The sequence below is a fragment of the Hemitrygon akajei genome, chromosome 6 (genome assembly GCF_048418815.1).
Source record: "Hemitrygon akajei chromosome 6, sHemAka1.3, whole genome shotgun sequence".
NCBI lineage: Eukaryota > Metazoa > Chordata > Chondrichthyes > Myliobatiformes > Dasyatidae > Hemitrygon > Hemitrygon akajei.
Genome location: NC_133129.1, coordinates 134,852,172 through 134,877,213, shown reverse-complemented (window position 1 = coordinate 134,877,213; position 25,042 = coordinate 134,852,172). Strand labels below are relative to the sequence as shown.

The 25,042-nt window shown below is 39.2% G+C and overlaps 1 protein-coding gene across 1 annotated transcript in view; it reads left to right on the top strand.

Moving 5' to 3' along the window:
• Nucleotides 1-16,122: 16,122 nt before the first annotated feature.
• ddb1 (damage-specific DNA binding protein 1) overlaps nucleotides 16,123-25,042 on the top strand; it is an 80,721-nt gene continuing 71,801 nt past the window's right edge. Inside the window, exons 1-2 of the mRNA XM_073049295.1 lie at nucleotides 16,123-16,274; nucleotides 22,411-22,559. Coding sequence (XP_072905396.1) covers nucleotides 16,214-16,274; nucleotides 22,411-22,559 — 210 coding nt within the window. The 5' untranslated portion in view covers nucleotides 16,123-16,213. The remainder of the gene's footprint in view (nucleotides 16,275-22,410; nucleotides 22,560-25,042) is intronic.

Here is a 25,042-nt window from a genome sequence, read left to right as displayed (position 1 = left end):
ATCCTCTAGAATCATTCCAGAATCTAGTGATTCTTAAAGATCATTACTAACACCTCAGAATCTCTTCAGCTACCTCTTCAGAACCCTGGGGTGTAGTTCATCTCGTCCGGGTGATTTAACTATCTTTAGATCTTCCAGTTTCCCAAGAATCTTCTCTTAGAAATAGCAACTGTACTCACTTCTGACCCCTCTCAAATTTCTGACACAAAATACTTATTAAATTTGTCCACCCTTTCATTGTCCCCCATTACTACCTGTCCAGTGTCATTTTCCTGCAGTCTGATATCCTGTCTTGCCTCTCTTTTACTCTTTATATATCTGAAAAAAAAAACCTTTGGTATCCTCCTTGATATTATTGGCTAGCTTATTTTTGTATTTCTTCTTTTCTCTCCTTATGGCTTTTTAGTTGCCTTCTGTTGGTTTTTATTATACTATATGCCCTCTCTTTTCCTCTTATGTCATCTTTGACTTCCCTTGTCAGCCACAGGTGGCTCATTCTCCCTTTAGAATTCTTCTTCATCTTTAGGATCTTTGGTATCTATCCTTCAGCTTCCAAATTACCATCAGATACTCCAGCCATTACTGTTCTGCTGACACATCTACTAGTGTTCCCTTCCAATCAATACTGGCCAACTCCTCTTTCATGCCTCTATAATTCTCTTTACTCCACTGTAAAATTGATGCATCTAGCATCATCTCTCCTTCTCAGACTACAGAATGAGTTCTATCGTATTATGTCAAGTCAAGTCACTTTTATTGTCATTTGGATCATAACTGCTATGTACAGTACATAGTAAAAATGAGACAAAGTTTTTCAGGACCACGGTGTTACATGACACAGTACAAAAACTAGACTGAACTACGTAAAAAACAACACAGAGAGGAAAAAAAACAACTACACTAGACTACAGACCTACCCAGGACTATATAAAGTGCACAAAACAGTGCAGGCATTACAATAAATAATAAACAGGACAATAGGGCAAGGTGTCAGTCCAGCGTCTGGGTATTGACGATTCCGATAGCCAGGGGGAAGAAACTGTTACATAGTTTGGTCGTGAGAGCCCAAATGCTTCGGTGCCTTTTCTCAGACGGCAGGAGGAAGAAGAGTTTGTATGAGGGGTGCGTGGGGGCCTTCATAATGCTGTTTGCTTTGCGAACGCAGGGTGTAGTGTAAATGTCCGTGATGGCGGGAAGAGAGACCCCAATGAACTTCTCAGCTGACCTCACTATCCGCTGCAGGGTCTTGCGATCCGAGATGGTGCAATTTCCGAACCAGGCAGTGATGTAGCTGCTCAGGATGCTCTCAATACAATCCCTGCAGAATGTGATGAGGATGGGGGGTGGGAGATGGACTTCCCTCAGCCTTCGCAGAAAGTAGAGACACTGCTGGGCTTTCTTTGCTATAGAGCTGGTGTTGAGGGACCAGGTGAGATTCTCTGCCAAGTGAACAACAAGAAATTTGGTGCTCTTAACAATCTCTACCGAGGATTTATCGACCCTGATTACCCTCATGTCAGCAAACACCTCTGTAATTTATACAGGGTCCATGATGTTGATTTGCTTCATTTCTATAGAATGTATCTGTCTCCCGAGTAAATACAGATTCAAATAATGCATTTAAGATTCCCCCTCCCATTTGTTTGGCTCCTCACATGGATTATTATTCTTGTCTTACAGAGGATCAATTTTGTCCCTTGCAACCCTTTTGCTCCTAACATACCTGCAGAATTCCTTAGGATCCTCCTTCACCTTGTCTGCTAGAGCAACTTCATGCCTTCTATAGCCCTCCTGATTTCTTTCTTAAGTGTTCTCTTGCATTTCTTGTACTCCATAAGATCACTGACTCTAAAGGTTTCCTTTACCTTAAGCTCCCTAATCAAATCTGCTGCATTACATAACACCCAAACCAGAATTGCCTTTTTCCTACTGGGCTCAACCACAAGCTGCTCTAAAAAAAATCTTGGCATTCTGCAAATTCCCTATCTTGGGATCCAGCACCAACCTGATTTTCCCAATCTAGCTGCATATTGAAATCTCCCATGACTATTGTAACATAATCCCTATGAGACAGCATGTGATATAGGAGTCCCAACGAGAGTGCCTGTGATACTGGTTCTGCTATTAAGGAATGTGACAGGGTAGGTGACTGAAGTTTGTGTTGGGGAACACCTTTGCATCCAGGGACCACAATGCCATTAGTTTCAAAGTAAACATGCTAAAAGATAGGTCTGGTCTGTGGGTTGAGATTCTAAATTGGAGAAAGGTCAATTTTGATGGTATTAGAAATGATCTGACAAGTATGGATTGGGTCAGGCTGTTTTCTGGCAATGAGGCCTTCAAAAATGAAATTTTGAGAGTACAAAGCTTATATGTGACTATCAGAATAAAAGGTAAAGCTAACAATTGTAGGGAACCTTGATTTCCATGGGATATTGAGGCCCTGGTTTAGAGAAAAAAGGAAGTGCATAGCAGATATAGACAAGTACTTTGTAGAAACAAATGAAGTGCTTATGGAGTACAAGAAATGCAAGAGAACACTTAAGAAAGAAATCAGGAAGGCTAAAAGAAGGCATGAAGTTGCTCTAGCAGACAAGGTGAAGGAGGATCCTAAGGAATTCTGCAGGTATGTTAGGAGCAAAAGGGTTGCAAGGGACAAAACTGATCCTGTATAAGACAAGAATAGTAATCCATGTGAGGAGCCAGACAAATGGGAGGGGGAATCTTAAATGCATTATTTGAATCTGTATTTACTTGGGAGACAGATACATTCTATAGAAATGAAGCAAATCAACATCATGGACCCTGTACAAATTACAGAGGTGTTTGCTGTCATGAGGGTAATCAGGGTCGATAAATCCCCAGTCCCTGACAATGTGTTCCCTTGGACCCTATGGGAGCCAAGTCCAAAAACTGCCGGGTCCCTAGCAGAGATATTTAAAACATCCTTTGCGACAGGAGAGGTACCAGAGGATTGAAGAATAGCCAATGCTGCTCCGCTGTTTAAAAACGTTCTAAACATAAACCAGGAAATTATAGGTTGGTGAGTCTGACATCAGTTGTGGGAAAGTTATTGGAAGGTATTCTAAGGGACCAGATATGCAAGTATTTGGATAGACATGGACTGATTAAGGATCGTCTACATGGCTTAATGTGTGGTAGGTTATGTCTAACTAATATTAACGAGTTATCTTTGAGGAAGTTATCAGGAAAGTGGATGAAGGAAAGGCAGTGGATGTTCTCTACATAGACTTCAGTAAGGCATTTGACAAGGTCCAACATGGGAGGCTAGTCAAGAAGGTTCAGTCACTCGGCATTCAGGATGAGATAGTAAATTGGATTAGGCATTGGCTTTGTGGGAGAAGTCAGAGAGTGGTAGTAGAGGGTTGCCTCTCTGTCTGGAGGCCTGTGACTAGTGGTGTGCCACAGGGACTAGTGCTGGATCCTTAGTTGTTTGTCATCTCAACAATCTGGATGATAACATAGTTAACTGGATCAGTAAATTTGCGGATGACACCAAGATTGGGGGGTGTAGTGGACAGTGAAGAAGACTATCATGGCTTCCAGCGAAATCTGCATCAGCTGGAAAAATGGGCTAAAAAATGGCAGATGGAATTTAATGCAGACAAGTTTTGCACTTTGGTAGACCCAACCAGGGTAGGTCATACACAGTGAACGATAGGGCACTGTGGTAGAGCAAAGGGATCTGGGAATACAGGCCCATAACTCATTGTAAGTGGTGTCACAGGTAGATAGGGTTGAAAAGAAAGATTTTGGCACGTTAGCCTTCATTAATCAATGTATTGAATACAAAAGATGTTATGTTTGAAGTTGTACAAGATGTTGCTGAAGCCTAATTTGGAGTATTGTGTGCAATTTTAATCACCTACCTATGGGAAACATGTAAACATGGTTGAAAGAGTACAGAGAAAATTTACAAGGCTGTTGCCAGAGTCTGAGTTATAAGATTGAATAGGTTAGAACTATACTCTCTAGAACCTAGAAGACTGAGAGATTTGATAGAGGTATACAAAATTATGAGGGGTATAGATAGGGTAAATGCAAGCAGGTTTTTTTCCCATGGAGATTGGGGGAGACTACAGCTAAAAGTGATGGGTTAAGGTTGAAAGGTGAGAAGTTTAACAGGAACATGAGGGGAAATTTCACTCAGAGGGTTGTGAAAGTGTGGAATGAGCTGCCAGCACAAGTGGTGTATGCAAGCTCAATTTCAATGTTTAAGAGAAGTTTGGATAGGTACATGGATATTAGGGATATGGAGGGCTACAGTCCCAGTGCAGGTCGATAGAAGTGGACAGTTTAAATGGTTTTGTCATGGACTAGAAGGGCTGAAGAGCCTGTTTCTGTGCTGTACTTCTCCACAACTCTGTGCCTTTTCTATCTCCCACTGTAATTTATATCCCACATCCTGGCTAATGCTTGGAGACCTGCATATACTGTAGCTCCCATCAGGTTCTTTTTACCCTTGCTGTTACTTAACTCTACTGCAAGGTTTCTACATCTTCCAATCCAGTATCACCTCTTTCTAAGATTTGATTTCACTTTTTATCGACGGAATCATCTTCCTACCTGCCTGTCCTTCTGATAAAATGTGTATCCTTGGGAGTTAAACACAAACTACGATCTTCTTTCAGCCAGAACTCAGTGATGCCTACAACGTCAAACCTGCCAAACTGTGCTACAAGATCATCTGCTTTATTCTGCCTACTGTGTGCATTCAAATATAACAGCTTCTGTCCTGTATTTATCACCCTTTTTTATTTTGCCCCCAAGTTACACTTTAACTCAACATTTGACTGCACTTTTGCCCCATCGTCTGCCTGTCCATTCTCATAGTCTCACTACACACTGCATCTGCCTGTCTACCAAGTGTCCCACCCTCAGCTTTATCATGCCAGTTCCCATTCCCCTGCCAAATTAGCTTAAACTGTAACAGCAGCTCAAGCAAACCTGCCCGCAAGAGCATTGTTCCACCTCGGGTTCAGGTGTAACCCGTTCTTTCGTTTTGCATTTATTTAGGTACACATCTCCTAAGTAAAACAAGCTAAAACAAAATTAATGAGTTTCCTGAAGAAGAGTCTCGGCCCAAAATGTTGATTGTTTATTCATTTCCATAGATACAGCCTGACCTGCTGAATTCCTCCAGTATTTTTTGTGTGTTAATGAGTTTTACTCTGCATTCCACAAAATGCAGACTTATCTCACATGCCTGAGTCCCACTGATGCAAATTACCTGTCATCTACTGAACGGCTTGATGTTATCTTAAGGGAACTGTCCCTTGCTGCTTCTCCCTTGAACTTGCTTTGGCCTCAGTTACATCCAATTCTCTCCAGATGCCATTCTTGGCCTTTGCACAAACATAGCAGTGGTAAAATATACAAGGTTTTTTTATGTATTAAATTTCCATGGTTGAAAAAGATCCCCTTTTTAATGAGAATCAGGTGTATAATCATTGGGCTTTAGCTAAAATTTAACCTCAATGAACATTTCTGACATTGTTATTTTTTTAAAACTTTTTTTATTGAGTTTTCAAATAATTACAGAAAGAAAAAGAAAATATATAAAAAAATATACCCTCCCCCCTAACATCCCTATAGAAAAAAAAGAAAGAAAGAGTGCCTGGATATCGGAAGATCCACACATGCTCCATGGAGTTCGTAATAACTTTAGTATATATATTTATTTATTTCCCCAAATAACCAATTATTTTATCTTTGGAGCACCTATATATTTAATCCTGTCTTTTGTAAATAAGGATGCCAAATTTTCAAAAATGTTTCATATTTATCTCTTAAATTATAAGTAATTTTTTCAAGTGGAATACAGCTGGAAATTTCATTCTTCCAACGGTCTATACTTAAGTATGCATTGTTGTTATTAATAGGAGCTATGTACAAATTGGCTGCTGCACTTTATAAACAATGATTACGACACTTTATATGTACTGGTCTTCTGCAGGTTATGACAGGGGTCTGTTCCTGAGAACTCTTTGTAACCTAAACAATTCACAAGTTGGAAATGAGGCCTTGAAGTGAGTTTCCATATGGCAGAAGATGCTCGCAGTCCTGCTGCAGCCCGCAAGTTTATTCTGCTGGTATTCCAAATGTTTGTTTGTATGTATGAGTCATACAGAACTTGGATGTTTGCAAGCTGAGAATGTGTACTTAATCAGCTGGAGCATGCTTTATGCATCCTCTAGGGCACATTGGAGATATCACAAAAATGCTTCTCATATACTGCTGTTTATGATCATTTACGATAAGTGAGCACCAAGAATGGAAGTTTGAGTGAAGTAATTAAAAGAGAAACAAACGGATCAGTTAGATGATTTTTGTTTAGGGTGTATTTTGAGGGGGAAAAGTTGTTTCAATGTGATTTAAAAAGCTTCATTGAAACATGCACAATAAGATTTTAGAAAGAACCAGGTATTTTCAGACTTGCATAATCAATAGCTGCAAAACATTAATTACATTGCAATAAACAGTTTATTGTGGAGACAAAAAATAGTAAATCTTAGTATCTTAATTCACAAAGACTTAGATGGATTACCTCGAGAAGTAAGGTAAATCTAAGAAGTAACTTCAGTAATGCCAAGTTCAAACAGTTGTGAAGAGTACATCAGAGCACAAATGTGGACAGTACCACTAAGTGATATGATTTTATGAAGCGGGAAGGAGAAAGAATGTAAATGATTATGTATATGGAGCAAAATAAGTTTAAGTTCTGAAGAAATACCAGTAAGGTTGTGTGAGAGAATAAACTGCAATTTAGATAGGTAAAATATATTATTGTTTTCAAATAGGTTTAACAGTTTAAAAAAAACAACTAACTAATAAGGTAAGGTTATCACTTTAAACTCAGCTTTATACTGAAGAGGTGCTGTAATGCTGGGAACGTTTTCTTTTGAATAAAACATTAATAAATGGATTTCTGTAGGCTTTGAATCATGGATGAAATTATAGCCTTGATAACCAAAATCTAAGAAGACTATTCCAAAAGTCTGGATACTAGTCTGGGTGTTCACTCTAGAAATTAGGAAACTGTCTTGTCTTAGTTCGAACAACAGCATCCAGCTGCACAATAGTTACCATAAAGGAGGACAAAGAATTGTATACAGCATTGCAGTTGTCTTAGATTCTCTCCCTTATCTTTTCCCCTGCTTTACCTCCCCAATCAAATTGCACACATACCGTAATCTAAATGATTATGGTCTTCATCAGTGCTTGGCCAGAATTCTGAAAAGGTCTGCAGTTGTTCAATAAAAAAAAAGCAGTTCACCACAACCTTCTCAAATGGAATTAAGGACTTATATTAAATGTTGCTCTTATCAGCCATATTAGGTACTGTGAATTAATTTAAATTAGTAGCGTGATGACTTGCTTAGTTTTGCTCAAGATCTTGTGATATGGAATTGCTGTGGAGGAAGCTATAGTAAGTCTTCAGAATGAAACTCTGGCTACTTTTATATTGTGAACTATGCTGTAATGATTATTAAACAGATTTGATCAAAATTGTTGTCTATTTTTATGTATACCTACGTGGCAGTGCTTTGTGAACATATAGTCAGGTCAACAACAGCATGCTGCTTTCAGCTCAGAGGTGGAACTTGAGACATCTGAAAGAAAACAATGCAGTGGCGCCTACATTATCCTGTAAGCTTTTAATGAGGAATTACTGCTGCATCTGTTCCATCATATTTGTCAGTTACAACTTACAGACAAGATAAAACAAACCACTGCAATTTGCAGCTTTCAACCCAAGCCTGCTGATCCAAAAGGGAACTTAATTTAGTTAGTGTAATTTTAACTTATGATTAAGTTACAAGGTTCCATTGTGAACTAAAGATTCCCTGCATTGGCAAATTGTTACAGTTTATAATGTGAAATTCATATGAACAAATTTTCCACCTAAAATAAGCTTGTACTTAGACCACCATTATTACAGGAGCCTTACTTTCTAATGACGGGAAGGGAATAAACCGATAATATCTGTTGTTCTTCTGCTGTTGCATCAGAGCAATCCACATTCTTTGGATTTTATTTCTGTCAGTTGATCATTTATAATAACAAGCATTTAGTGTAAATCCAAACATTTCTCTAAATGATCAACCAACAAGAAAAATCTGAAAATTTTTTCACTCTAACAGGTCTATCATCAAGATGCCAAATTGTCTTCGCTACAGAATCATGAAAGGGACATATAATCATGCCTTTCTGACAGGAAGAAATTGAAGAATAAGCTAAAATTTCTATGAAATACACTTGTGTATTATCTATAATGCTCTGGATGACATCAAGGTCTCTGTTAGCTGGACCTCAGAGTGAAGAATAGATAATAAACTACAGAGCTTCTGACCCTATGCAGAACACATTTTTACCTTATGGGAAAGGGAAGAAAATCCTACGTACCTTGGAATGAATGTTTCCTGACCAAGCTTCCTTCAAAGTAAACAGAACGGATTGATTAAAAATTTTCTAACAATAACAACTGGGCAATGTCTAACATAGCTGAAAGCACCACATTTTTTTAAAGGTGTAATTAGTAAATAATGTTAAGCTAAAGGAAGATAATAGAAAAAACATAGACAAAGGACGAGTCAGAATGAAGCAAATTGCATGAATTTTTAAGGATTGAATTTCAGAACAAAAAAAAACTATAGAGGAGACAAAAGCATGTCTACTGATATGGAAGAATGGTCAGAAGACTAGAGAAAGAGAAATGGAGAATTTTGTAACTGCAAATCTGTTCTTCAGCAAGAATTAGACAAATGAATGAATGGCATCTTGGTTTTGAGTAGAATGTAAGGAAAATTTCCTTGCAAACTATTTCACTTGAACAAAGTGATTAGGTAAGGAGATTAAATTATTAAGAATCATGAGGCATAAGTACGGATTGGCAACATCTCCACAGTCACCATCAGCACACAGGTTCACTACAAGGCTGCAAGCTTAGCTCTCTGCTTTTCTCACTTTATACTGCTTAATGTGTGACTAAGTACATACAGCTCCAGTGTCACATTTAAGTTTCTTTTCTTTTTACAATATTTTTATTCAGAAAAAAAAGATTTACAGAGTGCAACACATAGATACATCTCAACATAACTTGTGTACATTCATATATTGTAATAAAATTGATCAAAATGTTATAGCATAACACATAAAGGTATACCACTCTGTAATCAAACATTTAAAGATTGGTCATAAATCATAAAATAAATTTTTTTATATATAAAAAAAGTCAACCCCCTACCAACTACCAAAGAAAAAAGCTGATGGATGACAATGGATAATTAGAAAAAAAAACATATTCACTTAAGAAGAGAAGATAAAAATATACATAAAAGTCTGTGCACTGTTAAACTTTATAAATTGGAAAAGTAATTTAGGAAAGGTCCCCAAATATCATAAAAAGATTGTTTCGAATTTAAGACTGAGCAGCGGATCTTTTCTAAATTTAAATACGACATAATATCACGTAGCCATTGAAGATGTGTAGGAGGGGTAGACTCCTTCCATTTAAGCAAGATTGCTCTTCTTGCTAAAAGAGAGGTAAAAACTAAAACCTGTAAGTTAGGAGTATTTTAAATTACATCTTCATTTGCAATAATACCAAACAAGGCAGTAAGGGGATTTGGGTCAAATTGGACCCTAAAAAGTTGAGAGAAGGTATGAAATACTTCCCGCCAAAACTTTTCAATTGTAGGGCAAAACCAAAACATATGAATTAAAGAGGCATCAGCAGAGTTGCATTTATTACAAAGTGGAGAAACATTCGGGTAAAAACTGGAGAGCTTCTGTTTAGAAATGTAAGCTCTATGAACCACTTTAAATTGTAGAATGATGAGCATAGAAAGATGATTTATTAACCCATTTAAGAATTTTATTCCATCTATCATCAGAAATCTGACAATTTAGGTCATCCTCCCAAGCTTTTTTTATTTTATCTAAAAAGTCTTGTCTAGAATCAATCAACAAGTTAAAGATACTGGTAATAGAACCATTAACAAAAGGTTTTAAATTTAAAAGATTTAAAATTTTAGTCATTGGGTTAAATTAATCTACTTGTCTCCTACCGCTCAGGTTATTACTAACTCCCAAATTTCTAAGCCCTTTAAATTACAGTGGGGAACTAGACAAGGATGTCCTCTTAGTCCTTTACTTTTTGCTTTAGCTATAGAACCCTTAGCAATAGCACTTCGAGAAGCTAAGGACATTTCTGGTATACTAAGGGAAGGTATGTCTCATAAAATTTCATTATACGCTGATGATATTTTACTTTTTATCTCTAACACTGAAACTTCTTTACCTCTGGTTCTTTCTTTAATCTCCCAGTTTAGTTCTTTTTCAGGATATAAGCTGAACCTACATAAAAGTGAGCTATTTCCTTTAAATGACCTAATGTCATCAAATGCCAAATTTCCGTTCAAAGTTGTTACGTCAATTTACATATTTAGGTGTAACAATTACTAAAAACTTCAAGAATTTATTCAAACATTTAAGTTTGTTGACAAAATCACTGTTGTTGGTTGAATCAAAGGTGGTGACATATCGGTATATCGTAGGGAGATTGAAAGGTGCCACTACAACAACTTCTCACTCAAAGTCAGCAAAACTAAGGAGCTGATTATCAACTACAGGAGGAAGAAGACAGAGATCCATGAGCTAGTCCTTATTGGGGATAGGAAGTGGAGAGGGTCAGTAACTTTAAAATCCTTGGCGTTAACATAACAGAGGATCTGTCCAGAGACCAGCACTTAAGTGCCATCACAAACACAGCACCTCTACCTTCTAAGGAGTTTGCACAGATTGAGCATGTCACCAAATACTTTGACAAACTTCGAAAGATGCACAGTGGAGAGTATACTAACTATTTGCTTCATGGTCTGATATAGAAACACCAAAGCCCAGGAGTGGAAAAGTCTACTGAAAGTGGTAGATACAGCACAGTCCATCACAGGTAAAGCCCTCCCCACCACTGAGTGCGTTTACATGGAGTGCTGCCACAAGAAAGCTGCATCCATCATCAAGGGCCCCCACCATTCAGGCCATATTTCCTACTCGCTACTACCACTGGGCATGAACTACAGGAGTCTTAGATCCTACACCACCAGGTTGAGTAACAGTTATTACCTGACAACCACCAAGCTCCTGAACTGGTGTGGATAACTTCACTGTAAAAACTGAAAATCTAACCTGTAGTTCTATAGCTCAAAAAGCTCATCAGATAGTTATTTAGGGATAGAACAAACACTGTAGGAAAACACTTGAATAAGTTATCACTGAATATCCCCTTCTGTGTTTGGATCAGTTTAATTGTACTAATGCAATAACATCTTAAAGTCCATCGAGTAACTTTGGTACTCCTTCTAGTGCCCCAGATCCTTTTTTAAATATATGGAGACTAGAACTATTCACAATACCCCAAAGTGTTACCTAACCAATATTCCAAACAAATTTAATTTGGCTGTTCTTCAAATCTATCCCTCTAGAAATAAATAGCAGTGTTTTATTTTGTATTGTTTTTAATGGCTGTAATAACCTGCACTTCTTAGGTAGTGAATTTTATACTTGTCTTCAGATGTCTTGTCCTCTTTCAGGGTCTCGGCCTGAAACATTGACTGTACTCTTTTCCAAAGAAGTTCCTCCAGCATTTTGTGTGCGTTGCTTGAATGTCACCTTGATTTTTATATGGAAGTAACTTCCAAGTTACCTTTTTGCTGTTGCCTACTGTCATAACAGGTCAAAGCAAATGCCGTTTTAGTGACCCTTCACTCAACTCTGGAACAACAGGATATTAAGAAGCATACTTCAGAATGCTCATTAACTACAGATCAGCATTAAATACTGATCAATACTTATCACTATGCTCCAAATCCTGAGCTTTGATACCTGCCTGTGCAGCTCGATCCCTGATTTCCTTATTTGCAGACCTCAGTCATTATGGATTGGCAATATTTCCCCCAGAATCACCATCAGCACAGCTGCACCACAAGGCTATGTGCTTAGCCCCCTGCTCTACTCACTTCATATTTATGACTGTGAGGCTTGATGCACCATCAATAACTCTTGGAGACGTGAGGCGAGATATTGGCTTTTATTGGCTGCAAGAAAGAACAAGCAGCAATTGACCACCACACTGCATCCTGGAGACTGAGGCTGGGGCGGTGTCTCCAATCGCCTTTATACCGGGGTCCGTGGGAGGAGCCACAGGAGCAGTCAGCGGGGGGGGGGGGGGGTGTCTAGACAGGTATATGTAGTTCACCACAAGGCTAAGTATAGCTCCAATGTTCCATTTACATTTGCTGATACTGTTGTTGGCTGAATCAAAGATGATGACAAATTGGCATGTAGGGAAGCTGCCACATGAAAGTAGCATCTATCATCAAGGACCCTCAATATCCAAGTCAGGCTCTCTTCTCACTACTACCATCAGACAGGAGGCACAGGAGCTTTAGGTCCACACTACCAGGTTCAGGAACAGTTATTACCCTACAACCATCAGACTCCTGAACTAGTGTGGATAACTTCGCTTACCACAAATCTGAACTGATTCTATAACCTACAGACTCACTTTCAAAGACTCTACATGTCATGTTCTCAGTATCTTTTTATTTGCAAAATTTGTCTTGTTTTGCACATTGGCTTTGTTTATATATAGCTTTTCATAAATTCTATTTGTAATACCCTGGTTCATATTTTTACTGTTATGCTGTATGTATCTCATTTAGCAGTTCTATGAGAGCTGTCTGTTCTGTTTTCAGCCTATTTGGGTTATTGTTGAAGTGATGAGGAGAAATCCAGTTAGGATGGTCGAATTAAGAAGAGGTTTCTCTGGCAGGGACACTAAGGTTGGACTTAGGGGCTTTTGTTGGAGAGGAGATGAAAAGGGAAGATGCAGGACAGAAGAGTCACAGGATTCGACCCAGAGCAGGACCATGATTCCACAAAGGCAGCAGCGAGTTTGATTGAGGATCAGTGCCTATGGAGAAACTTTGAGCTCCAACTTGTGCGCATTTGACTCTTTCATTAAAATGAGCCCTTTTCATTTATTTTTGTTCTTTTCTTTACTAACCCTTTAGTCAAATTAAGATTCATCAATATAATCTTTTAATCGTATGCAGTGTACTGTCTGTTATTTTGTGGCACTAATTTGTAACAGGGTAGCAAATTACACAGCATCCACACAAACAAGGGTTTGGAATGGGAGATCACCTCAATCTCACGAGATTGGCAGGGCCAGAGGTTGTCTTCCCCAACCTTACGCAGCCAAGGAAACTGACAGATTCATATTGTATTTCTTTATTTTCCTGTAAATGCCTGCAAAAAAGAATCTCAGGATAGAATATGGTTACGTATATGCACTTCGACTTTGAAGTTCCCAGGTTATAACTTATGTAAATTGTTAACCAGCCATACCTATCTGTTTGTCAGCTATGTGGAACAGTCTACGTTCCTGGTATCACTCCCCAACTTTTCCTAAACTACATCCACGACTACATTGGTGCTGCTTCCTGCACCCATCCGGAACTCGCTGACTTAATCAACTTTGCCTCCAACTTCCACCCTACCCTTGAATTTACCTGGATTTATTTCCGACACCTCCCTCCCCTTTCTCGATCTCTCTGTCTCTATCTCTGGAAACAGCTTATCTACTGATGTCTATTATAAACCCACAGACTCTCACAGCTACCAGGACTATACTTTTTCCCCACTGTTACTTGTAAAAACGCCATCTCCTTCTCTCAATTCCTCTGTCTCCAACACATCTGCTCTCAGGATGAGGCTTTTCATTCCAGAACCAAGGAATGTCCTCCTTCTTCAAAGAAAGGGGTTTCCCTTCCTCCACCATCTACGCTGTTCTCAACCGTATCTCTTCCATTTCAAGCACATTTGCCCTCACCCCATCAGGAATGGGGTTCCTCTTGTTCTCACTTACCACACCACCAGTCTCCATGTCTAGTACATAATTCTCTGCAGCTTCCACCATCTCCAATGGGGTCCCACCACCAAGCACATCTTTCCCTCCCAGCCCCCCACTTTCTGTAGGGATCGCTCCCTATATGACTCCCTTGTCCATTTGTCCCTCCCCACTGATCTCCCTCCTGGTACTTATCCTTGCATGCAGAACAAGTGCTACATCTGCCCCTACACCTCTTATATCACTCAGGATCCCAAACAGTCCTTCATGGTGAGGCGACACTTCACCTATGAGTCTGTAGGGATCATCTGGTGCTCCTGGTGTGGCCTCCTGTATATCCGTGAGACTCAATGCAGATTGGGAGACCACTTCGCCGAGCACCTACACTCCACTCACCAGAAAAAGTGGAATCTCCCAGTGGCCATCCATTTTAATTCCACTTCCTATTCCCACTCTAACATGCCAGTCCACGGTCCCAATGAAGCCACAGTCAGGTTGGGGGAGCAACGCCTTATATTCCGGCCAGGCAGTCTCCAACCTGATGGCATGATCATCGATTTCTCAAATTTCTGGTAAAGCACCACCCCCCATCACCATTCCCCATTCACCTCTCGCCTTATCTACCTACCAGCCTATCACCTCCCTCCCTTTGGTGCACCTCCCCCTTTTCTTTCTTTCATGGGCTTCTGTCTTCTCCTATCACATTCTCCTTTCTCCAGCCCTGTATCTCTTTCATCAATCAACTTCCCAGCTCTTTACTTCACCCCTCCCCAACTCATCTTTTTTTCCAGTCCTGAGGAAGGGTCATGGCCTGAAACATTGACTGTACTCTTTTCCATAGATGCTGCCTGGCCTGCTGAGTTCCTCCAGCATTTTGTGTGCATTGCCTTAGATTTCCAGCATTGATCTCAATTTAGCAATTAAAATGTTTCCTTTGCACTTCATAGGAATTGCATTCAAACAACATACGTTGCACCATTTCTTTACAAGTTCACTCCCTACAAATGCCAGAATCACACATATTAATTCTGAACATGGAATTATTCAACCTAGTATGTCCAATATGTAAACAAACAAGTATAATATCTTCCCTCCTTTTAAACTCATCTGCCAGTTGGGTTCCCACCATCCTCTGAATGATACACAAATGCCAAATTTTCTTTTTCTTATCCCAACTTTGATGTCTTAGTGGTCAAATAGCCTTTTCAAATTATGGCTTTCACCTCCCCCTTTATGCAAAGTCACAACTCCATTTATATCCTTAATTTTAAGTGAATGTTTGGCTAGAATGTCTACCACTTCGTTTCCTTCAACCCCAACATGGGCAGGGGCCCATAAGAACTGGATACACAACAATCTCTAAAAGGATTTTCAAGTTATTGACCCTCTCCACTTCCTATCCCCAATAAGGACTATCTCATGGACCTGTCTTCTTCCTCCTGTAGTTGATAATCAGCTCATTGGTTTTGCTGACTTTTGAGTGAGAGGTTGCACTATTCAACCAGATTTTCAATCTCCCTACGATATGCTGATATGTCACCACCTTTGATTCAGCTAACAACAGTGATTTTGACAACAAACTTAAATGTGACACTGGAGCTGTATGTACTTAGTCACACTTTAAGCGGTATAAAGTGCGTAAAGCAGAGAGCTAAGCTTGCAGCCTTGTAGTGAACCTCCTCATGATTGTGCTGGAGATGTTGCCAATCTGTATTTACTCCTCATGATTCTTAATAATTTCACCTCCTTATCTAATCATTTTGTTAAAGTGGAATAGAGGCCAGCAGCCTCAACAATCTTTAAAAAAAAAGAATGCATGGCCCACAATTTGAAATACCTGTGTTAATGGATGTTAAAACCGAGAATGAATCAGAACACATACAGTACATAATAAGACCCATTCAAAAAATGACGGCAACCGTCTCAGATGTGAGTACCTACACCTTGTCTGATAACGTCACCTGAAACTTTGGAACATAAACTTCAACGACCTGCTGCACGATCTTTTGAACCCTCTGTGTATGTATGTATATGTAAGAAGCCATGATATCTGCCTTGCATATATTGCTGAACTACCTGCGCCACTGAAATACAATCACTTTCTCGTTGAAGGCCCGAAGGAAAGGGGGAAGCCATGGCGGCGGCGAGGCGCGGCGCGGCGCGGCGAACCCTCCCCTGACACGTGACGTGGGCGGCGGGAGTGGACTCGGAGCCGGAGCGCGAAGGTGGAGGAGCGCGTTTACCATAGTCAGCCTGTGATCGGCACGGACCGCCACCATGTCTTACAACTATGTTGTGACAGCGCAGAAACCGACTGCGGTGAATGCCTGCATTACCGGTAAATACTCTCACCGTGAAAGGAAATTTGTTTCACCCATTTACTCTACCCGGCGAAGAAATGGGGGGGGGGGGGGGGGGGCTGGTTAAGAAATGGTTAGTTTGGGCTGGTAGGATCAGGCCTTTAATAGGGCCTAGCCACAACATACACTTCAGAAGGAGACGCCGCGGCAACCTACGAAGCAACCAGGAAACGCACAACTCACCGCTTATTGATTCATTACTTGATATTTACGGAATTAAAATTTAATAGCAAATAAAGTTAATTTGTCACTGCGTTCTAAGGTGATAGGCAAACCAGTTTACAGGGACAGGAGAGGCTGCAGATGCTAGAAGACACGCACACAAACAAAATGCTGGAGGTTTTCAGCATGTCATGCAGCATCTATGGAAAGAAATAAGCTGTCGACGTTTCAAGCCGAGACCCTTCGTCAGGACTGGAAAGAAAGAGCAGTGTTCGGCTTCTGTACATTTCTCTCTGTCGATGTTGCCTGTGTGCTAAGCCAGTTTATGTATTGTTTTGTTTGAAATAATGGTTGTTTCCAACTATTTGCTGGAAAAAAAATCATGGAGTGGAGGACAGTTGTAATTAAAAAGAATCTCGAAGTGCAAATGAAAAAAAAAGTGGTCAGTTTCCTTGTTCGAAAGGAAATTTAATTAACTATTTTAATAAATGGCTGTATTAGTTATGAGATAAAATATATTGTACAGAGTTGTAACAATTAACAGCAAAAATGGTCTAGGAGAATTCAGATTTAATGTTGTTGATCTTTAATTAAAAAGTGTAAATGATTAGATATGGTAAATTTGTAGTTTCAGTGGGCAGTTTTTTTTGGTATGGAGAATGGGATAAATGGAATGGCATATACAGTAGGAAGATGAAGCAAAAGGATGTTGAAATGCAACAAGTAAAGTGAGTGGTCCCTGATGAGTTTAAGTGGAATCTGGAGCATTGTCTGAATTTGTTGAACCCAACAGTGAATTTAGAAGGATAATGTTTTTATGGTTATATGAAGTTAGAAAAAGTGCAAAATTGAACTAATATGGTTGGATGCCCAATCAACTGTACTGAAGCAATTTCTTGGTTAAGGGAAAGGAAGTATTTTTGTCAAGTAAATTATTCAGTCTGTAATAACTATCCTAAACTCCTTGTCACTTTGATATCCTAGCCTCTTCCTTGGCTTCCAGCACTTTTACTGTGGATGCCATGGTAGCGTAGCATTTAACGTGTCCTATTACAACTTGGGGCATTGGAGTTCAATTCCAACATCATCTGTGTGCCCTCCCTGTGGAATGTATGGGTTTCCTCCTGGTCCTCCAGCTTCTTCTCATGGTACAAAGGCCTATTGGTTAATAGGTTAATTAGTTATTGTTAATATCCCATGATTAGGTAAGGATTAAATTGGGGATTGCTGGGTGGTGCAGCTTGAAGTGCTGGAATGGCTTATTCCACGCTGTATCTCAAAGTAAAGTGAAATTCCATGTACCGTAAATCTTGAGAAGCAGTGCCTGCTCTTGTGATGAGATGCTTTGCAGCCTCTGGCTCTACATTGAATTCAGAAATTCTGTAATTTACTTTTGCTCATATCTGAGCTGTTCTTTTTCATCTTGATCCATTACATTTTGTTTTGAACCATCTCCCCTTTTGTCATTTAACCTCTTTTTCTAAATATTCTCCTTCGCCCTTTAATTTCATTTGTTCCTTTCAGCATCTACGTTCCTCTAATATTTTAAATTCTGACAATTGACCATCATTTGAGTTAAGTCCATTTGTTTCTCTATTTCTAACCTGATGATTAGTTTTAGCATTAAGCTTTTACTTTAGATTCCCAGCATCTTCTGTATTTTGCTTTCATAACAACATATCACATGTTGATCATAAAAGCAGACACAATTTGGCACCTAGAAAGTAAGCAGATGTTAAGGCATATAACCAAAAGCTTGGTCAAAGTGGTAGATTTTGAAGAATACCTTAAAAAACAGAAAATTCTAAAGCTTAGGCATTGTCAGCTAAGGGCAAAATTCTGCAATAATAAAATTTTAAGTGATTAAGGTCAAAATTGAGTGAGAATAGGCATCAAAGGATTGCCATTTGAGAGATGTAGGGAAGGTATTGAAATTGATGATTTGCATTGGTGTAACTAGGAGCTAATGTATTGCACTAGTGTAAATAAAATTAGGAAGTAGATGGCAGATTTTTAAATGACCCCCCCCCTCCCCCCCCCCCCAAAGTTTGTAAAGAGTATAATATAGATTCTGTCCTAACAGCTAGGAGTGGATTGGAACAGTCAAGTTTGGGTGGAACAATGCCACTAGTCTCAGCAATGAAGCTACATTATTATACAGTTTTGGGGGAAGAGTAAGTGATGGGGAAAATTAGTTGGGGGGCATGGTATTGATTGATCTGTGAGCTGCCTTAGGTTTAATGAGCTGAATGTCTGCCTTTGGTGTTGTAAGGAAGTGTGGAAACTTGAGGTACAGCAGTTACAAACACAAGAAAATCTGCGGAAGCTGGAAATCCAAAGCAACCCATCACAAAATGCTGGAGGAACTCAGCAGGCCAGGCAGCATCTATGGAAAAGAGTGAAAAAAAGACAGTGTAAATTCATTGTTCATGAAATATGACACTAAGTTTCCAAAAACTGTAGATTAGTCTCAATTGCTGGAGTTGGGTGGGGGAGGCGCAGTTGAATCAGTGATAATGGAGTTTGTGGCAGGAACTGATATTAGAGGGAATCTGAACCGATGTGGGTAATTTCACTCACCATAACTAAACTGATTCCATAACCTGCAGACTCACATTCAAGGACTCTACAACTCATGCTCTCAGTACTTTTTTTTATTTTCACAGTTTATCTTTTGCACTCTAGTTATTTGCCGGTTTTTCTGTATAGCTTTTATAAATTCTGTTGTGTCTGTTCCTTCTTTCCCTGTAAATGTCTGCAGGAAAATGAATGTCAAGGTAGTATTGTATATGGTAATACACATACTTTGAACTTGATCTTGGTAAATACTCTTTGGTACTTTGGCAGGGTTGGAAGTCTGTTTGGAAATATTCAAACATGGAGATTTTGGAAGGATGGGCAGAATCCTTGGAGATGACAGTGCAGGAACTTTAGTAAGTAAAGTGAGGTTAGAAATGGGCTGGAAGTTTTTAAGAAAAGAGGATGCAATGACAGCTGATTTGAAAGATTAGGGAAACCTGCAAAGTGTTAACAAAATTAACCAACGTGAAAGGTTGTGAGGGAAATTGGTATTTGCTCTAGTGGCAATAAGTTGAGGAAGCAAGAAGTGCATCTCATGGACAAAAGTTCAGTGAGGGAAGATGAGAGAGAAATTAGAAAATTTAAAGGAGGAGTAATTCATAAAGTTTGGCTTGGTGGGGTAGCGGAAAGGAATGAAATAGCAAATGCACCCTTTCTGGTCATCCTGATCTTATGATGAAGAAGTCCTTGCTATTGAAGATGCAGAGGATTTTAAAACAGTACTTTTTCATTGCATGTTAATGCCACCTTCCAGCACCTATCTGTATGAAGTACCAGCTTGCATTGTATGTGCACCTTATTGTATGTAAATTTATTTGTGGTAATACTACTTCGTGTTATGTGTCTGAGGTTTTTGTACTGTGTTGTTTGTGCACCTTGGTCCAAAGGAAAGTTGACTTGTTTGGCAGTATACAGGTGTACTGTTGATTGAGAAAAAACTTGAACTTGAAAATAATTTTGGCAGCATGGCAACGGACTGAGTGTTTTATAAAATGTCCAAACAATTGAGTGCCAAACTGATTGAAGTTTGTATCCCTTGGTGTTAAAGAAGTAGAAATATTTACCCTTGAAGGTTAAGATGCAGAGGATTTTAAAACAGTACTAAAGCCAGGAATTATTTTTGTATTGCATGATAATGCCACCACCTAGCTCTCATCCATATGATGAGACAGATCATACGAATGAGAGCTGGGAATAGGAGAATTTGAGCAGGGCAGAGATGCGAGTATGTTTGAGTAGTTAGTTGCAGGAATATTGTGAATGGAAAGTTAAAAGTGATTTAGTTGCAGACTGAAAATCTTCAAAGTATTTTTAATTGCAACAAGAGCAATTGATAACAGCGTCTAGTCAATTTCCATTTAGTCCACAGAATAAATGTCAGTAGGCTCCTGGAATGCTGTGTTTTGAGACATTTAGGGAAGGGTCATTGGAAGTGTCCGAGAGCAGAGAAGTTCAATTCTGGACTCTAAGATTTTGCTTTGAGAATTGTCTTTTTATTTATTCATCCATTGATTTATTTTCATTTCTGTAGGACACTTGGAAAATCAGTTCAGTTTCAGTTTATTGTCATTTAGAAACCATAAATGCAATGCAGTTAAAAAAAAAGAGACAACATTCCTCCAGAATGATATCATAAAAGCACATGACAAAACAGACTACACCAGAAAATCCACAAAACGTTTGGCAATCCTCAATCCAGAGTCCGGAGAGGCTGCTGCGTATTAATATCACACTACCATCTTAGCGCGTTCCCCGGAAAGGAGCTCCAAATCCACCAGACAAAACAAGACCAAAAACTAAAGCTACAAGACCTGCACAAAACCACATAGTTACAACAGTGCAAACAATAGCATAATTGATTAAAAAAAATACAGACCGTGGGCACAGTAAAAATAGTCCACAGATGTTAAAAGACTATCGCCACACAGTTTCTGCAAGTCCTCGGGGTCCCGATAGACTCATCCCACGCAGGCGGCAGAAGGGAGTACCCCCACTATGGACTTCCACGGCGCCGCCGGACTCGGCCTCGCAGATGCAGCACACAGTGAAAGCTCCGTCGGACCCAGCCTCATAGACGCAGCACACAGTGAAAGTGCCCCGACCGCAGCAGACTCCGAGTCCGTCGAACCTCCAAGCTTCCGACCATCCCCTCCGGCACAGCGTCTCTGAGCACCATCCTCTACCGAGCGTATTAAGACGCCCCCACCAACGGCCACCGGCAATGTGACCCCGAGGCCTGGGGGCCTGTTCTCAGCAGAGACCTGGACCTCACAGCAGCAGCAGCAATGGAGAGGGCCTTCCTGGAGATTTCCAGATGTTCGTCCGTGCTCCCACGTCTGTTTTTTATCAGATTAGGATTGTGCATGGCACCCTGCTTAACAAATAAAGCTATCAGCTCCGGAGTGGCCGCTGCAAGCTGCGTCGCACCGCCATCTTGGCTAGTTTTATTCCATTGTAGATACTCTACATTTATGGGTGGCCAGTATCAGTATTTATTTAGATTTCCATCATAGTTTGTGTCTAATACTTCGAGTTTATTAAAGATACCTTCAGTAAATTTATATGGTTACTCCCTGATTATTTATTTCCAAATAGATAAAATAACAATAAACTTTTTGAAGATTATTGAGAAATTTTAACATTCCCCTGTACCTTATCATAGAGCCATAGAGCACTACAGCACAGACCCATCTAATCTGTGCTGAACTGTTATTCTGCCTAGTCCCATTGAACTGCACCTGGTCCATACTCCCTGTACCACTCCCATCCACATACTTATACAAACTTCTTTTAAATGTTGAAATCAAACTTGTATTCACCACTTCCTCTGGCATCTTGTTCCACACTTTCACCACTCACTGAGTGAAGAAATTCCCCTTAAAACAATTCACTTTTCTCCCTTAATTCATGACTTCTAGTTCTAGTGTTACCCAACTTCAGTTGCTTGCATTTACCCTATCTATCCCACTCATAATTTTATATACCTCTATGAAATTTCCCCTCATTCTCCTTTACTCCAGGGAATAAACTCCCAACCTATTCAACCTTTCCCTATAAATCAGGTTCTCAAGTCTTGGCAACATATTTGTAAATTTTCTCAGTAACCCATTTCTTCAAATTAAAATACTTTGGAAAAATAGTCTTTAAATGTAGATATATCTTCAATGAATTAATTTTTGCTTGGAAGAATTAAAAACAAACATATGGTGACTGCTTGGTCAGATTTCCTAGATCTCCCTGTTGAACAGCACTGTGGTTATTCCCTTCACTAAATAAATTTCAGCAGTTCAAGGAGACCAATTGTCATGACAATTCACAGGGTCCAAACCTATATTGAAATAAAAGATTAAAGTATGGTTTTTTTTGCTGTAGGTCATTTCACCTCAGCCGATGATTTGAATCTGTTGATTGCCAAGAACACAAGGTTGGAGATTTATGTGGTGACTCCAGAAGGTTTGCGCCCTGTTAAAGAAGTAGGCATGTATGGCAAGATAGCTGTAATGGAACTCTTCCGACCAAAGGTATGCTGTGCAGTGATGCATTAGGTGTGAATAGTAATTTGCTGATATGTGTAAGATGTATTTCTTTCTATTTTGAAATTGCTGCTTATGCTTTGGTATCTTGCTTATAAGAATTTATTTGAATATTTTGATGTGCTTAGAGTCATAGAATTATACAGCATGGAAGTAGGCCCTTTGTCCCAGTTAGTCCACACCGACCCAAGTGCCTTCCTGATTAAGTCTCATTTCCCTGTGTTTGGCCCATATCCTTTAAAACCTTTCATACTCCCTCATCATACCTTGCAAATGAATGGTGTACAATTGTGCTAATGGCTTTTGTAAGTGACTTGGAATAAAGGCACCAAAAGTATATTTGTTAACTTCGACAATGCAAAGGTGAGTTGGAAAACAAATTGTGAAGAAGATACAAAGTGTTTACAAAGTAAAGTAGATTTTAGTAAGGTTTAGTCAGTGGACAGAAAACTGGCAGAAATTGTCCATTTTGTCAGAAAAATAAAAGAAGCATATCACCCAAAGGGTGAGAACTTGTAGAGCACCGTGAGGCAGAGTGGTCAGGATACTGTAGACAGGGGTAGTGAACCTTTTTAAGAGCATGGTTCCCCAACTGGCAATAATCTTCTTAAAAAGAATTCTTTCACATGCCATGGTACTTTTAAGCAGAGATTATCATTGATTAATGAATGGATAGCAATAATGGATTTTTTTTTAAGGAAAAGGGATGAGTTCTGTTGCTTATTTATTTTATTCATTGTTTTACTATTAATATAATGGAGAAAGATTGAAATAAATGAAGTTTAGAAAACTTGTTTAAACTTTTATACTTCTAATCTTCTAAAAAATTTGAAAAATAATGTCATTTCTACCCATGAGATTCAATAGATGTTGGAAATCCAAAGCAACACACACAAAATACTGAAGGAACTCAGCAGATCAATTAGCAAAAAAGCCAGATGAGTAAGGGAAGGGGGATGAAGTAAGAAGCTAGGAGGTGATAGGTGGAAAAGGTAAAGGACTACAGACCCCCACCCACTCACCCACCCACCTTGCTTCTCCTATCATTTCTAGCTTGCATTCCTTCCCCTCCATCGCCGCCTTATTCTTGTATCTTCCCCCCCCTTTTTTTTTTACAGTGCTGATGAACGATCTCAGCCTGAAACATCGACTGTTTATTCCTTTCCAAAAATGTTGACTGATCTGTTGAGTTCCTTCATTATTGTGTGTGTGTGTGTGTGTGTTGCTCATTATTTCTAATAGTATTGTTATTGTAACCTTTCACTATCCAAATACTAACGTGTCCATCAGATCTTGGAGGATTTCAAAATGTGTTATCCAAAGTTGTACATTCTTGCAACCATCTAACTGGCGCTCAGTTGGCATGAGACTTTTTCTGTGAAAGTATCTCGCTGCTTTCAGGCTGTAAAACATTATTCCATGCTTCATTTGGCAGATATAGTTAAAATGTATCTTCTTATTATAGGTGGGATTTAAATAATTAAGATGTGGCATTGCATGCCGGGTGCCAGTAAAATGTTAGTTATCTGTTATCTTGGGCATATGTACCATAGGTTCACCACTCTTGTTAGGGTGCCGTTGTTGTATTTATAGCAACTAATCACGAAAGCTAATTTATGAAAAAACACTTATGGCTTGGGGAAATTGAATACAAAAGATTGGAAGCTGTGTTTGATTGCATAAATAATTATTGAGATCTTGTTTTGTGTACTAATATAGGTCTCTTTATTTAGAAAATTATATTAATGCATTGGAAGCAGATCTCAGCATACTTCAAAGACTATTATCTGTGAAGGTGAATGAACAGGCTAGGCTTGTGTCTGCTGGAGTTCAGAAGACTGAGATAGTACTTGAGTGAAATATAAGGTCCTCTTTGATATTTTTTTCTGTCAAAGACAATCTAGATCTAACAGATACTGCTCAAATAAGTGCTCATTCTCAAATAAAATAATGCACATTTTCTTTTACCACATATCTTTGGAACTGTCTTCCACACAAATGAGCGAAAGCAAAGATTTCAAACATTTTCAATGTAGAAGTAGATAAGTAAGGGTGAAAGGTTACAGTGAGTGGAATGCAGAGTTGGGATTGCAGTCAGAGTAGGTGTGACCTTACTAAATGTTGAGATGATCTTGAGGGGCCTGTGCCTTATCATAATTCATGTTTGTTTAATAAGAAATGTTGGTAAGCATTACTATCACAACATGGCCCAAAACTGATGGTGAAGTACATTCTTTTAGCTGGAGACAGTGAATAGTGGAGTGGGAATGCTGGCTGATTTTTTTTCCCTTTCTCTTCCCCCATCTCTACCAGTTTTTAGTGATAATGTTGCTTGTACTGTGTCATTTATATCCCTATTGAAGATGACAAATTTGACAAGCAGAGAATGGATCTTGAGAATGAACCTTGGGATCTTAGATTTGCTAATGGGTACAACCCCTAAACCCTACAAACATAAAGCACTTGCATAT